This window comes from Armigeres subalbatus, chromosome 2 (genome assembly GCF_024139115.2).
Source record: "Armigeres subalbatus isolate Guangzhou_Male chromosome 2, GZ_Asu_2, whole genome shotgun sequence".
Taxonomy (NCBI): Eukaryota; Metazoa; Arthropoda; class Insecta; order Diptera; family Culicidae; genus Armigeres; species Armigeres subalbatus.
In genome coordinates this window covers 7,699,759-7,717,088 of record NC_085140.1, presented here as the reverse complement: position 1 = coordinate 7,717,088, position 17,330 = coordinate 7,699,759, and the positions used below count along the sequence as shown (strand labels likewise).

General features: G+C 42.9%; 1 protein-coding gene across 1 annotated transcript in view; it reads right to left on the bottom strand.

Moving 5' to 3' along the window:
- The window catches only part of LOC134217619 (uncharacterized), a 394,075-nt gene that overhangs the window by 84,885 nt on the left and 291,860 nt on the right, over positions 1 to 17,330 (bottom strand). Inside the window, exons 3-4 of the mRNA XM_062696420.1 lie at positions 7,737 to 8,479; positions 6,426 to 6,651 (exon numbers count right to left, since the gene is read on the bottom strand). Of these exons, the coding sequence (XP_062552404.1) occupies positions 6,426 to 6,651; positions 7,737 to 8,479 (969 nt within the window). The remainder of the gene's footprint in view (positions 1 to 6,425; positions 6,652 to 7,736; positions 8,480 to 17,330) is intronic.

The window sequence follows — 17,330 nt, the reverse complement described above, 5'->3', positions numbered from 1 at the left end:
AATCGAACCCGCATTTGATAGCAATACAAACAATACACGAACAAAATACAGGCAGACGACCGGTGCTGCTAACCGCACGGCCACGTGGTCAAGATTGTAGAACATTTCTAGTTTTTATATACTTTCGAATGATCGACTGTTTATTGTTATTTTAACTTAAAACGGCTACGCAGTCTTTAAGGATTAAAACAAGATTTGTATTTGTCCAACGTTTCGACACGGGGTTGGTGTCTTCACCAAGGGAAAAATATTATGTTTGTTCCTTGTCTAATGTTTAGTCTATAACTTGGAAACACTTATTTTTAACATAGATGACACTGGCAAATAACACAGATTTTCTTTATCAAACCGCCTGATTGCAAACCCCCCTTTTTCCCATTTTTCATACAATGGTAACCAAGATGCCCTATCTGAGAAATTGACTAATCTCTCGAATTCTGGCTAATTTCGTTTGACTCTCTTCGATTCGTCTATTTAATGTGGTGCAATACAGATGCGTATGTTGTGTTTAACCCTTCTATGTCTGTCCGTTTATTGCCGGTGTGGTTTGTGTTGGTTATATGGCACATTTCTAGGAAAGGCAAAGTGGATGTTTTGTAACTATGATCAATGATTTGTGTACGTTCTAGATTGAATCTGTGGTTGTGGTTGATACAGTGTTGGATTAATGCAGTTGTTGATTCTATTAGCGAGATTTTAGCTACTTCAGTGTTAGTATTGGCATCGTTCAGTAGTTTTTCTAATTTGTTTACATTGGTTTTGTGTCCTGCTAGTCTCTTTTTCAAATTATTTTTAGTCATGCCTACATAACTACTCTGACAATCATTGCATGGAATTCTATAAATAACATTACTAATTTCTTCTTTAGTTACAGGCTGTTTCAATTTGGTGTGTAGATTGTTTACTGTGTGGCATTGCTTTGTGGTGATATAGATATCTGCATAATCTTTGGACAGCATTTTTGCTATCCTCTGTGATAGCACCGGTACGTATGGAATGGATCTGTATGATTTACTATTTTGTGTTGTTTCAGGGTGCTGAGAAACCTGTACTTCATGTTGTACATCGATGGGTCTGCTGGTAGTATGATGATGCTCGAAGAATTCCGTTATTTGGTGGTTGGTGTTGACGACAGTATCTGTTTGTTCAAATAGTGGTGTTGGCTGGTTGGTGGGACGATGGGCTGCTGGCATGATGGCTGGCTGGGTGGGTGGTTTGTTGGGAGGCTGACACAATGGTTGGCTTGGGATGGGTATTGTTGAGTTGGTGTAGGGTGGGCACTGTGATGGGTGGGTGGCCTGCTGATTTGGTGATTGGCTGGTCGATTGTGTAACTACGGCGTGTTTCAGGTGGATGTTTTCGTGATTTTTGCTGATGTACAGATGCAGTAATCGGTTGATTAACTGTTTGGGATAATTATTCATCTGAAGGTGTCGATGAATCGTTGCTGCAGTTTCTTTCGTTGATGTGTTGTATGTAAGCGAACAAACCCTATGGATAATGTTGTTGGCAACATTGATTTAATGCTTCGGTTGATGAAATGATGCATAATTCAACATCCTCCCTGATGCGATAGGTTTGGCAAACCATTCAGTGGATAAAGTTTGATTTTCGTTGCGTATAACAGTCATGTCCAAAAAAGGAAGTTTTCTGTTCACTTCGGTCTCGATGGTAAACTGTATTCTCGGTTCTACCTTGTTAAAAGCATCCAGTACCAGGTTTTCGGTGTTCGTTGGGACTGCCATGAAGATGTCGTCGACATATTTCTTAAATGTTGTAGTCTCAAACGGTAGAGCACTCATAGCTGTTTGTATTACCGAGTCAAGTACAATGTCCGAAACAATTGGAGAGAGTGGACTTCCCATAGCAGTACCAAACGTCTGTTTGTAGAATTGTCCTTCGAAACAAAAATAGCTAGCTTCCATACAAAATTCCACAATCTCAGTGAAGAGTTCTACGTTGATTCTGGTGTCAACTTCATTCCAGCGTTCTATGATATTACGAATAACCAAGTGACGTGGTACATTCGTAAATAATGATGTCACATCTAGTGAGATCATTATAAAATCTAGGGGTAGTTTGCAGTGTTTTACTTCCTTACAAAAATCGAACGAACTCTTCGTACTATATGAGCTATGGAGAGAATTTTGGAGAATGTTTGCGATGTACTTGGACAACTTGTATGTTGGAGCCGTTTTGTTGGGAATAACGGGGCGGAGCGGCAATTGTGGTTTGTGGACTTTCGGTTGACCATAAATCCTCGGACACGTTGCATTGTTGGACGATAGTTGCTTGGATTGTTGGTAGTCAATGAGCTTTAAGTCTTTGAGCCTTTTTATTATGTTGTTGCTTTGAATCTGGTATCTGGATGTAGGATCTGCTCGTACTTTGAGGTATGTTGATGGATCACTAACTAAGATACGCATCTTCTGATCATATTCCTCTCTCATCATGATGACCGTTCTGTTCCCTTTGTCCGCTGATAGAACACATATCTCTGGGTTTGAACGTAGGTACTTCTTTGTGGTGTCTATCGCCGTTTCACAGAATTTCGTGACGTTGTCTCGTGTTTCTACCATCGAGTGGAAACCATGAATGAAATTTTGCATAACATTCACGATTTGGCAACGGTTTTTATCTTGCACCTTTTTGTCGGTGTTTGTAAGCAGAGTTTGTTCTGTTTCTGCTAGGAGGTGGTAGAATGGCACCTGCAATAGTGACGTTATCGGGAGAGCGAACTTTGGACCAAGACTGAGGAGATGTAGGGTGCTAGCTGGGATCTCTAGGTTATTTGCCAGTGTCATCTATGTTAAAAATAAGTGTTTCCAAAATAATGTACCACAAATTTCCATTCCTGACAGTTATTGTAAGACTAAATAAACATTAGACAAGGAACAAACATAATATTTTTCCCCTGATGAAGACACCAACCCCGTGTTGAAACGTTGGACAAATATAAATCTTGTTTTAATCCTTAAAGACTGCGTAGCCGTTTTAAGTTAATATAAAAAAAAAATAATAAGAAAAATAAAAAATAAAATTAAAAAAAAACTAATTTTTATAATATTTGAAGAGTGTTTCTATGAATTCAAGTAGTTCGCATCATACTGTTTAAAGGTTAATAGAAGAAAAATATGTTTCCAAACGATTTAATACGCTTTCAAGATAAACAATTTATAATGTGTCCCGGAATAGCCCAAGACAAATCTGGTCACTTTATACTAGGCCCAACGCTGTGGAACATTATGTACAACGGAGTACTAAAACTTAAGTTGCCCAAAGGCCTGAAGATCTTCGGATTCGTGGACGATGTCGTCCTTACGATAACCGGAGAGTCCCTGGAGAAGCTGGAAATGCTGGTGGCGGAGACACCCGACGCAGTAGAAACCTGGATGAATGGAGTCAAGCTGCAGCAACTGCAAAGTAATTCATCCCGTCGGTGCGGATTCTGTGACATCTAGGTGTGATGATTGATGACCGGTTGAACTTCAACACCCACGTGGACTATTCCTGTGAAAAGACGGCTAAAATGATCAGTGCGTTAGCAAGGATCATGCCGAATGTCGGTGGTCCGAAAGGCAGTAGTAGGCGTCTTCTGGTGGCAGTATCATTCTCGATTCTGAGATACGGACTTTCAGCCTGAGGAGCTGCGCTCAAGACGAAACGTAATCGTAGGAACCCCAACAGAGTGTTTCGTCTTATTGTCATCCGAGTCACGAATGCGTACCGAACCATTTCGTCGGAGGCAGCTTGAATTATCACCGAGATGATTTCAATCTGCATAAACCTTGCAGAGGATATCGAGTGCCACCAATGGAGAGATACCAGAAAGATGAGGAAGACGGTGAGACTGGACTCTACGGTGAAGTGGCAGCAGGAGTGAGAAAATGCAGATAATGGAAGGTGAGCCCACCGGCTAATCCCCAATGTATCTACGTGAGTGAACTCGGAGCATGGTGAGGTGAACTTTCACCTTACACAGTTCCTGTCTTGAAACGGTTGTTTGCGCCAATATTTGCACCGGTGTGGCCATGCGTCATCGCCATTATGCCCGGCATGTATGAACGTCCAGAACACGTGAACTTTGACCGAGGTTTGCGGAGGCAAGAAGCAGAATGTCTTCCATAAGGGCGGACAACATCGCAGAGCGAATGTGTCGCGATAAAGGTATGTATGTGGAATGTGGTAAGCAGAGTCGTTAATAAGTATCGGTTGGAGGGAAATCCAGCATAGTGAGCAGTGTTTGGTCTCGGATCATCGGGGCGCCAGCCAACCGGAATCGTCGGACCGACCTCGGCACTCGAACCGCTAACCTACCGAAGAAAGCGCTTCGGGTATGTAGCGCACCGTCAGTGTGGTCGTCACCCACCATCGGAACTATCGGATTGGACGCCAGGGGAGTCAGGAGCAGTGCTGATATTTTTTTGTCCTTTCGGTTTTCCATGCCTTCTCAATTGATCAGTGCTGCTCTTCAATTGAAAGATTCTCTTCTGTCAATTGAGATACACGTCATTTGAATGAAACTTTCAAACTTATTTGATATGCACTAAAGGTCAATTACTGCTGTCAATTGAATAGATCGGGGCTACTCAATTGACATTTCTGTATTCAATTGAAACCTACGTAGGCTAAGTTCACATTCGGGTCAAAAAGTTCAGTTGACATTGTGATTTCACTGACCAGTGTCAGGAGGATTCGAGTTAGGAAGTTTGTGGCACAACCGCAGAGGGATCGAGACAAAGTAGTAGTGGTTCTAGCCTAAGTTAGAGGCCGGAATTTTAGAAGAAGTGCATGAGCACTTCCAGAACTGGAGATTCAAAAGTATTTTACGTGAAAACGCAAAATAAATCTCAGTGGTAATTCGAAAGATTTTTTCATGGAAGTATCTTATTGAAATTTGGATTGCATGGAAATTCAGAATAGTTTCCAAAAAAAGTCTTACGAAGAATTTCCCGTAAAAACTCGGAAGGATTTTCTGGAAACTGAAAAAAAGTAAATTGGCAGTAAAGTTAAATTAATATAAAGATTTATATTTTCCCATAAATAAATGGAAATTGCCAATGCAGAAATTAGGATGGAAACAATGGATAAATATAAACTTTCTTATATAACAAAAAAAGGACTTCATAAATCATTCAATACAAGTAATAAGCAATTACAAAATTATCAACAAGATAACTATAGTTTCCATACAAATTCAATATTATCAGCGGCCATTTTGCAATACTTTAATATTTATATATTATTATTACATACATTGATTTCTTAATTGTTAATTTAATATTTTTTTAATGGGGAATTTGGCCGCGGAAGCTAATGAGAATTTATCATGAAAATTCAGAAGAGTTTTCTTTGCAAAATTAGGATAAAAATTATCTCTGACTCTTTAGGAGGAATATCGTCCAAGATCGATGATTAGGAAACACAACAATATGCCCATCTGGGTTATTAGATCGAATGGTCATTAGGCCGAACGGCCATTAAGCCGGATGACAGGTGAGGAGAGAGTAGAGAGAAGTGAGATGTGTGAAGTAAGAAATGTGAAGTTAGGAGCGAGGAATGAGATGTTAGAAATCAGAAGTGAGAAATGAGAAATGAGAAGTGTGTAGCGAGAAACGAAAAGTGAAGTGAAATATGAAGTCAACCCGAGAAGGACGATTAGTTAAGGAAGAAGGAAACTTAATTTACCGAGTAGTGATACTGCCTTTCTCGCGTTTAGCCAAAACACCAATCTTGTATAGGGCTTATATGGATCGAAGTACCGTTTTCTTCATAATTTCATAACTTTCTTTATAAAAAAGAAGGAAGAAGGAAGAAAGAAAGAAGAAGAAGGTAAAAATAAGAAGGAAGAACGAAGGATGATCAAAGAAGGGAGAAGGAAAAAAAACAAGAATAATGAAATAGAAAGGAAGAACAAACAAAAATAATGAAATAAGCAATAAGAAGTAAGAAGAAAAGAACATATAAGGAAGAATAAAAAGAAAGAAGAAATAAGAATAAGGAAGTAAAAAGGAAGAAGAAACAAATAAGATTGAAGGAAAATTTAAAATTTAAAATCAAAGATAAAGGAAAAGAGATGACAAAAAATAAGATAAAAGAAGAAATGAAGAAAGAAGGAAAAAAAATAACTGACTACTCACATGTTTTTCCAACCTTCTCACTTCTCGTTCGGCCTTATGACCATTCAGCCTAATTGCCTGATAGCTATACGGTACACGTGTGCCCACCTTATATCCAAATACGTAACAAGAGAATAATTCTACAATTGTAATACTTCTGCATGCGTTGTGCATCTAATTCTTGAAAATCGCATGGATTATTCTGTATGTCTTCAAACCCCCTGTCGAATAATCCTGTAAACTCAAAGAAATCCCAATTTACCTTCCAAATCCCCATGACTACACAATTAACATTCACCGACTTACCTCAGATACTTGATGTCCGCATTGGGAATGGCCGGAGCCGGGATAAAATCGTCTTTCATGCACGAGATGTCCCCGACGATGACGATGCGCTGCAGGGAGACGGCTTCCGTCCGAAGCATGTCGTCCGAGGGGAACGTCACCGAGCTTACGCCGGGGCTGGGCTCGGTAGCCGAGGCCGGTGGAAGCTGCTGCAGCTGTTCCGGTGGTGACATCAGCAGCAGATCCCCTGAAGAAACGAGAGGAAAAAAAACAGAAGGTAGATTCTTTTCCTCTTTCCACAGTCTGCGATAATCGGATGACAAAAAAGGAGGGAAAAAACACTAACGGAAACATCTGTGCCGGCCGTCGTAGTCGTTCGACGGCTTCCGGCGACGGACTTGTTACGAATGTGTTGAGAGGTGTGTGAGCTTTGAAAAATGGAACTGTTCGCCCGCTTGTGGGGTTGCCTACGGGGCGCTCCGGTGATTTTGTTTATGTGAGTTCGTTTGGATCGGGTAAGCAGGATTAGGTGCTGTTCTGGTCTGGTTCGCACATGAAGTGGTCAGTACAGAGCAAGTGCGACATTCACACTGCACTTGTTGAGTGATTAACTATAATGACACATTTGTCCTAGTTTGAAAATGCAGCATTACTTTTATTCTCTTACATAATGAACAGTAGCTTTGCATTGCCCATGGCAGAACTAATTTTTGAATTATATTTCATATCAGTTCAATATTTGAAATTTGTGAATGGTACCTTAATCAAATATGGCGTTTCTATTTCAATTAAATTCAACAAGATTTCAATTAAATTAAACTCCTTCCTACTTCCAATAATCCACTAGAACTGAATAACTGAATTCCTCAGTCATTAAAGCTAATTTTCACGTTTCTTCCGCTTTAAAACTTTAGTCGGAAATGTGCGTCCAGAGTGTTACAGTCTCGGGAAGTTCATTAGACCAACTCAATTTGCTAACGTCACCTGTTATACAGGTCACAATCTCTTTGATTCTTTCAAGTTTTTTTTTTCTGATGAACTGTAGAAAACCAGAAAAATCCATGTTGAATGTAGAGGAAGTGGCTACAAAACGAATCAGTTGTGTTTTCATTGAGTTACTTAAAAGATTTTTAACTGTCGACAAATGCTAAAAGTGAGCCTCAGTTATTTTGGAGAAACTTTTGAATAGTTTTTTTTGTAATTTCGAGAGCATTCAAAAATAACATGTTCTAATGCCAACAGTGCATTTGTTCGAAATGATCATGGAAACGTTATATTAATTCTGGTAATGCGTTTTGCACAGTTATCTCCCATTATTGGTGTCTGACTCACCTATCATAAACTTTTTCAACTGCTTTCTTTGCTGCTTTTCCATCCTTCTGTGCTCCTTCATCCGTTCCTTCTGCACTTCCCGCTCCACGGGAGATAGTATTCGCTGCTGATGATGATCTTTCTGACGTTTCTTTGGAAAACTGTCACCTTCGTCAAATAAATTCACCATTTCTTCAACGACTCCGCCTTCGTTCTGCTCTGTCCGACCGTCTGCGGCATCGCTTTGAGCAGCTATTCGCATATTTTTGTCGTAAATATCATCGCTGTTTGATAGCAGTGCTTGATTCTGTCCGGGTTTCCTCTCCCAATTTCCGTCCAATCTTCCCGACCGGATGGAGCTCTTATTCATCGTCACGTCCATCACCGGTATCGACTTTGCCCCCTTCCTCTTGCCCGGCTGAGAAGTTGACTTTGGTTTGTGCTTTTTCCGTGCCGGTTTTTGCCTCGTCTGTTGCTCAGATTCATTTAACGATAATTTGGTTATGCCGGTTAGTGAAGAATTTATATGATCACCAGCCCCTCCCGCCGAATTCCAATTCCAGCCTGATTCTGGTACTCTGGCGGGGCTACCGTCGTCGCTGGTTGCCGGCTTTATCCGTTTGAATTTCTTTTTGTGGCCTTTTCTTCGACGACCCTTTTTCCCGCCGCCCGGATGTTTCTTTCGAGTAGCTCCAGTGCCGTCGGTTTCCTCCGTCAATCCTATTGCAGCTGTCCTTTTGCTGCCGTTTTCCGGAAAATGTTCACTGAAATAGAGAAAACGATAGGAAAAAAAATGTAATGGATCACATTTTATGTCTGATGCTGAGGAGGAATGCTGTAAAAGATAAATGAATGGGTCATGTCAAATCGATGGGTTTGCAGCATGTCGATTCGAGGACGGGAGATAAAAATCTGTTGAATCCGAGGAATAGGTTTCTTCTGGTTATATAAAATTTAACCATACAGTAGTTCTGATGAAAAATAAATGGGAAAAAGACCCTTCTGAAACTACTTCTTCGATACCCAGCAGGTGACAAATCAACCAAAATGAAAATGAAATTTATTTAAAGAGCTTCATTTAGTGGAACGTCTCTACCAGTCAGTACAAGTTAGTACTATTGTAAAGAATCTCGCTTTTTGCTTGTATATATATTGGGGTGTCCCAAATCAAATCCAAATCCAATCCAAATCCAATCCAAATCCAATCCAAATCCAATCCAATCCAAATCCAATCCAAATCCAATCCAAATCCAGGTCAAATCAATCAATCAGGTCAATCAGATCAAATCAATCCAAATCAATCCAAATCAATCCAAATCAGTCCAAATCCAATCCAAATCAATCCAAATCAATTCCAATCAATCCAGTCCAGATCCAGTCAAGTCCAGTCAAATCCAATCAGATCCAGTCCAAATCAGTCAGTCCAGATCCAGTCCAGATCAGTCAAATCCAGTCCAGATCCAGTCCAAGTCAGTCCAGATCCAGTCCAAATCCAGTCCAAGTCAGTCAGGTCCCAGTCAGGTCCAGTCCAGATCCAGTCAGAGTCAGTCAGGTCCGGTCAGATCCAGTCCAAGATCCAGTCCAGTCAGATCCAGTCAAATCCAGTCAGATCCAGTCCAGGTCAGTCCAGATCCAGTCAGATCAATCAAATTCCAGTCCAGGTCAGTCCAGATCCAGTCCAGGTCGATCCAGTCAGGTCAGTCCAGATCGGTCCAGGTCAGTCCAGATCCAGTCAGGTCAGTCCAGGTCAGTCCAAGATCCAGTCCAGATCGGTCAGTCAAGTCCAGATCCAGTCCAGATCCAGTCCAGATCCAGTCCAGATCAGTCAGATCCAGTCCGATCCAGTCAGTCCAGTCAGGTCCAGTCCAGATCCAGTCAGATCCAGTCCAGGTCAGTCAGATCAGTCAGGTCCAGTCCAGGTCAGTCCAGAGTCAGTCCAGGTCCAGTCCAGATCCAGTCCAGGTCCAGTCCAGTCGGTCAGGTCAGTCAGATCCAGTCCAGATCCAGTCAGGTCAGTCCAGGTCAGTGGAGTCGGTCAAGTCCAGTCCAAATCCAGTCCAGGTCAGTCCAGAGTCAGTCAGTCCAGATCAGTCCAGTCAGTCCAGATCAGTCCAAGATCCAGTCCAGATCCAGTCCAGATCGATCAGTCAGTCCAGTCAGAGTCAGTCAGATCCAGTCCAGATCCAGTCAGGTCAGTCCAGATCAGTCCAGATCCAGTCCAGATCCAGTCCAGATCAGGTCAAGTCAGGTCAGATCCAGTCGATCGGTCAGTCCAGATCAGTCAGGTCCAATCCCAGATCCAGTCCAGAGTCAAGTCAGATCCAGTCCATCGGTCAGGTCAGTCCAGGTCGAGTCAGGTCAGTCCAGATCCAGTCCAGATCCAGTCAAAGTCAGTCCAGATCCAGTCAGATCGGTCAGTCAATCAGATCAGTCCAGATCAGTCCAGATCCAGTCAGATCCAGTCCAGATCAGTCCAGATCCAGTCAGATCGAGTCCAGATCCAGGTCAGATCAAGATCGGTCCAGATCCAGTCCAGATCCAGTCCAGATCCAGTCAGGTCAGTCCAGATCCAGTCCAGATCAGTCAGATCGAGTCAGATCCAGTCAAATCCAGGTCCAGATCCAGTCAAGTCAGTCAGATCCAGTCCAGATCAGTCAGATCCAGTCCAGATCAGTCAAGTCCAGATCCAGTCAAGTCGATCCGATCAAAGGTCCAGTCCAGATCGATTCAGATCGAGTCAGGTCCAGTCCAAAGATCAGAATTCCAGATCCAGTCAAGATCAGTATCAGTCGAGATCGGTCCAGATCAGTCCAGATCCAGTCAGATCAGTCAGAGTCCAGTCCAGATCCAGTCCAGATCCAGTCAGGTCAGTCCAGATCCAGTCCAGATCCAGTCCAGATCCAGTCCAGATCAGTCAGGATCCAGTCCAGATCCGGTCCAGGTCAGTCGGTCAGTCCGGTCAGGTCAGTCAGGTCAAGTCAGATCCAGTCAGAGTCAGTCAGATCAGTCCAGATCCAGTCAGTCCAGATCAGTCCAGATCAGTCCAGATCCAGTCCAAGTCAGTCAGGATCGGTCAGGATCCAGTCAGGTCAGTCCAAGATCCAAGTCCAGATCAGTCCAGTCAGGTCCAGTCCAGATCCAGTCAGGTCAGTCAGTCAAGTCAGTCAGGTCAGTCCAGTCAGTCCAAGTCAGTCCAGGTCAGTCCGATCCAGTCCAGATCCAGTCCAGGTCCAGTCCAGATCAGTCAATTGATCCAGTCGGTCAGATCCAGTCAGGTCCAGTCAGGTCCAGTCCAGGTCCAGTCCAGTCAGTCCAGATCCAGTCCAGATCAGTCCAGATCCAGTCAGTCAGTCCAGTCGATCCAGTCCAGATCCAGTCCAGGTCAGTCCAGATCCAGATTCAAGTCCCAGGTCAGTCAGATCCAGTCCAGATCCAGTCAGATCGGTCAGTCCAGTCAAGGTCCAGTCCAGATCCAGTCGATCCAGTCCAAGATCCAGTCCAGGTCCAGTCCAGATCGGTCGAGATCCAGTCAGATCCAGATCCAAGATCCCAGTCCAGATCAGTCCAAGATCCAGTCCAGATCCAGTCCAGATCCAGTCCAGATCCAGTCCAGATCCAGTCCAGATCAGTCGATCCAGTCAGTCAGGTCGGTCAAGATCCAGTCCAGATCCAGGTCAGTCAGTCCAAGATCCAGTCCAGATCCAGTCGGTCAGTCCAGTCGAGTCGGATCCAGGTCAGGTCAGTCAGGTCGGTCAGTCCAGTCCAGTCAGATCCAGTACAGATCCAGTCAGGTGAGTCGGTACAGATCCGGTCAAGATCCAGTACAGATCCAGTCAGATCCAGTCAGATCCAGTCCAGATCCAGTCAAATCTAGTCAGATCCAGTCCAGGTCCAGGTCAGTCAGATCAATACAGTCGGTCAAGATCAGGTCAGATCAAGTCCAGATCAGGTCGAGTCCAGGTCAGATCCAGTCAGATCAGTCAAGATCCAGTCCAGATCGGTCAGTCCAGGTCCAGTCCAGATCGGTCCAGTCCAGATCCAGTCCAGTCCAGTCAGATCCAGTCAGATCGATCCAGATCCAGTCCAGGTCCGATCCAGATCCAGTCCAGGATCAGTCAAGTCAGTCCAGGTCAGTCAGGTCAGTCAGATCCAGTCAAGATCAGTCCAGATCCAGTCAGATCGTCCAAGTCGAGTCCAGATCAGGTCCAGATCCAGTCAGGTCAGTCCAGATCCAGTCAGATCGGTCGAGTCCAGATCAGTCAGGTCCAGATCGATCAAAGTCCAGGTCCAGTCAGTCAGATCCAGTCCAAGATCCCAGGTCGGTCAGGTCAGTCCAGTCGATCCAGTCAGGTCCAGTCCAGATCCAGTCCAGATCAGTCCAGAGTCGATCCAGATCCAGATCCAAGGTCCAGTCAATCAGTCCAGGTCAGTCAGATCAGTCAGGTCAGTACAGTCCAGTCCAGATCCAGTACTAGATCCAGTCCCAGATCCAGTCAAGGTCAGTCAGATCAGTCCAAGGTCAGTCTAGTCAGATCCAGTACCAGATCCAGTACAGATCAGTACAGATCCAGTACCGATCAGGTCAGTCCAGATCAGTCCAGATCGGTCAGGTCAGTCCAGATCAGATCCAAGTCAAGTACAGATCCAGGTCGAAATTCGATCCAGTCAGATCCAGTCCAAGATCAGTCAGATCCAGTCCAGATCCGATAATCCAAGTCCCAGTCCAGGTCCAGTCCAGATCAGTCCAAGTCAGTCCAGGTCCAGTCAAGATCCAGTCAAGATCAGTCAAGTCAGTCCAGGTCAGTCCAGGTCAGTCCAGATCGGTCAGATCCAGTCCAGATCCAGTCAGGTCAGTCAGATCGGTCAGATCCAGTCCAGGTCCAGTCCAGATCCAGTCAGATCCAGTCCAGATCGGTCAGATCCAGTCAGTCAGGTGGTCCAGTCCAGTCAGTCAGATTCGGTCCAGGTCAGTCCAGATCCAGTCAGTCAGATCCCAGTCAGATCCAGTCAGGTCAGTCCAGATCCAGTCCAGGTCCAGTCCAGGTCGATCCCAGATCAGGTCCAGTCAGATCCAGTCCAAGTCAGAGGTCAGATCGAGTCCAGTCGGTCCAGTCCAGGTCAGGTCCAGTCCAGATCCAGGTCAGGTCAGTCCAGGTCGGTCAGGTCAGTCCAGGTCAGTCAAGATCCAGTCCAGATCCAGTCCAGGTCCAGTCCAGATCCAGTCCAGAGTCAGTCGAAGTCAGTCAGGTCAGTCCCAAGTCCAGTGGGTCAGTCCAGGTCAGATCCAGTACCAGATCCAGTACTGTCGTCAGTCCAGATCCGATCCAGTCCAGGTCAGTCCGAGTCAAGATTCAGTCAGATCCAGTCCAGATCAGTCAGATCGGTCCAGAGTCAGTCCAGATCAGTACCAGATCAGTACAAAGATCAGTACAAGATCCAGTCAGGTCTGGTCAGGTCAATCCAGGTCAGGTCAGTCAGGTCAGTCCAGATCCAGTCAGATCCAATCCAAATCAGTCCAGATCCAATCCAAATCCAGTCAAATCAGTCCAGGTCAAGTCAATCCAATCCAGGTCAATCCAAATCCGGTCAAATCCAAATCAAATCAATCCAAATCCAAATCCAATCAAGTCAATCCAAATCAGTCCAAATCAATCAAATCAATCAAATCAATCCAAAATCAATCAAATCAATCCAAATCCAATCCAAATCCAATATTTTATGTTTTTTTCTGTTTCCCGGCCTTCTGTTAGGTGACGGTGACCGGGGACGCTAGCATATTTCCACTCCATTTGTCTCTATTTTACGGGGAAGGGTCGTTTAGCCGAAACCCATCTGGCCAAACGGGTCATTCGGCCGAATAGGACATTTTTCCGAATAGGACAAATAGCCGAATAGGACATTTGGCCGAATACACCCGATTCTGTTTTAACACGGATACAAAGTTGATCCATTTTACATGATTTGTCGAGAAATCATAAAACTTTTTTACACGGATTTTCAAATTTTGAACTGAAAACTTTTTCTACACGGAACGCATCACCCGTGTAAAAAAAGAATCGGGTGTAGGTTATTTGATCGAACATGTCATTTTACCGAGCAGGACCCATTCTCACTGTGAAAAGTGAGTAGTGCGAAGTGAGAAGTGAAACGTCTCATTTCTCACTTCTCACTGTGAAAAGTGGGTAGTGCGAAGTGAGAAGTGAGACGTCTCACTACTCACTTCTTACTTCTCACTTTTTACAGTGAGCAGTGAGAAATGAGGTGTGAGAAGTGAGACGTTTCAATTCTCACTACTTATTTCTCTCTTCTCATTGTGATAAATGAGAAGTGAGTAGTGAGACGTCTCACTTCTCTCTTCGCACTACTCACTTTTCACAGTTAGAAGTGGGAAATAAGTAGTGAGAAGAAGTGAAACGTTTCACTTTTCGCACCTGAGCTATTCGGCCAAATAACATGTTCGGTCAAATGACCTATTCAGCCAAATGGTCTGTTCGGCCAAATGTCCTATTCGGCCAACTGTCCTGTTCAGCCTTATGTCTTGTTCAGCCAGATGTTCTATTCGGTCATATAACTTTCGGCCAAATGATATATACGGCTAAACAAATTTCGGCCTAGTGGCATTCGGCAAAACGGCCCTTCCACATGTTTATATCACTTCTTCCGGGGAGCACTAACAAAATCTGCGGATAAAAATTGTATCACTACCGGCTGCGCCATTTTCGTGACCCGATCAAGATCCGATCGCCGCAACAATACTCAGCAATCTGATTCTCATTTATTTCTCATACGATCATACCGAAATCTTTCTTGCTTCAAAATATCTTAAAATCTACGGTAGCTCGCTACACGTTTCAGCGAAATACACTACAAAGAGTATATTCTAATTGGATATTAAATGAATACCAATAACACAATGTAGTAAAGTTGATATTTTTATCGATACTTTATAAACCTGATCTTATCTACTACAACATAGTTTGAAGAAAAATCTGCTGAAGTAGAGAATAAAGAAAGAGAGAAGGAAGAAAGAGAAAAGGAATTAGATCTCCCATAAGTTATGCTCCTCTAAGTAACAACATTCCCATATCCGGCTGTATGATACGAAATCTTAGATTATGAATATTTCAGTCAAGTTCAATGACATGTACAATATTAGAAAGCGGTGCAAAGTACAGTCGAGCATCCTTAACCTTGATTTCTCTCGAGTACTTATTTTTGGTGACACCAAACATCAGCTAAATTGTCTGCGAAGAAATTGATGAGAAAGAACCAACTGTGATCGACATTTTGACCTGTTAAACACCATCTCATCAGATTTCCGAACACGTAACAGCATAAACTCACGCTCGATATCCAACTTCACAATCATACAACAATGTCATCTCGGTTATGAGATTCTACCACGAACGAAGTTAGATGTTGCCGTTTCTGCTTCCACCTGATGAGACCCACCTTTGCTGCTCATTATGTCACATTTTACGTTTTACGGAGCGTGGAACTATGCAGTGCAACAGAAGCCGTTTCCATGCTTACACGTAGGTGATATGGCCCCTATATCACGTTTCACGTTGTAATCGAATAGTACAGAATGCCGACAAATCCCCTACTGTTGCTGGATAAAATTCTCAATAATAGCAAAGACTACAAGTTTTGTACGACAATAGCAAATTCGCTCTGAAATCCTTGGAAAGGGCACGTGATATCTTCAATGTTTGACTTCGATGTCATCATCATATTTTTAGTACCTTTTCTTGTACTTATCATCTCTAGCTGAGGTGGATCAAAGGGAATTAAATGTGGCTCCAAGCTAACAATGTTGCTAACTGCTAGAACATTATCATCCGAACCCGCATCAGGACTTCCCAGCAAAGGCAGCAAAAACCGAATCAAATCTGTTAATGAAACATTCCGTCATGTGCAAATCTATCCCCCATGAGTTCAAAATTTCACCTTCCAAATCTGTGTGGCACTGCTAGGAGTATCTCATTCCATTGCCATTAGCACGTGATCAAAGTTTGCTACCTCGTCTATGCGTTGTCTGTTCTTCGAAACGAATATGGCCTTTTCCGTACCTGTTCAGAAAGGATGTGACGACGGGATTCCACAGCGATTTTTTTCCGGATGAAATACAGAGCTTTCCAACTGGTACCGAGGTGGTGGTCGAGAGCGAGCGAGCGGTAGAGTAACGTTTTAGCACCATGTCACATCCCGTTTAATCCGTTTTGACAACGATGTGGTTTGGCGAAAAGTCGGGTTTTTCAATAAGGGGATTATTGAGTCACGTTATGAATGGGGCTCACCGTCGGTGGCAATCGTTGAAAAGGGTTTTGTTGGTCCATAATGCGCTTTACGGTGAATATTGCCATGACAAACGCCATATTTTCATTTAATTAGTGCTCATCCGGAAACAAGCCCGAGCAAATCGCACCGGTTAGTCCGCATCACAATCGGGTGGGAGATGCAAGCCGTTTACAAACTGCTCTATGATCGTTACTTCAAAAATTGTTAAAATGTTGTTAAGCTTTCGTTTAGTTTCAGTCAAGCACGAGCATATGTCATGTCAAAATGAAATTAAAAACGAAGTGACCAGTCGTCCTAAATTTTGATTTAAGTCACTTGCAACGTTTACAAAAATTGCTATTAATTGCTAATGGGGATAATAATAGAGTGATTCAAATTTTGACTTTTTTGCTCCCCTATGCTTAAACGGTGTCATTTGCTATTTAAATAATCGTCCTAAATTTTTAGCTAATTTGGATGTAACTTGACTGAGCACAAGCAGTTTGAAGCTTATATGAAAACAGTAACTTTTGTGAAAAACCGTTCCCCATCATTGCCCATTAAGTTGTAAAAATGTATGAATACGTTAGCAACATGGGAAATTTAACAAGGGAAAATATCGTCGTTGTTGCTAAACGATTTGATGCTGGCAACAAAAGTTATTAAGGAAATACTGAAATGTGGGAAATTCAATTTAACACGTAAAAGAATAACATCAATATCAATAATGAGCATTTCTGTTTTCTTTATAATTTTGCTAACAAAAGTCAGATTGCTTCGCAACAACAACTGACTTTCAGCTTAGGATCTATTCTATGATAGCGATGTGTTAAATATATTAAAATAGATTCTGGGCTACTTCACGAAACGATTCTTTACATAAGTGGCAATTCTCATAGTAACTTTCATATAACCTTCAAATGGTACGTGCACAATCAAATTACATCCAAATCAGCTAAAAATTTGGGAGGACTATTAAAATAGCAAAAACAATCGTTTAAGCACAGGGGAGCGAAAAAGTCCAAACTTGAATCACTCTAGGATAATAATCGATGATGGTTGCATTTTAACGACTATTCTGACTTTCTGTACTAATAGATGGATAGGGTCACGGAAGGTAATGTTAGCCTAGGATGTAACGTTTGCTTATCACGCACATTAATCGATAATTCAGCAATAATAGCTCGTTTTGTAGAGAGATATTTATAAGATACTTAGGAAGCCAGGCTGTGCAAAAGTTTTTTTTTCTTTTGCCCATTAAAGTAGTTTGCTGAATGGATAACAATCACACTTTTTTAGCATTCATAATAAATTCACAATTTTCTTGAGTATACG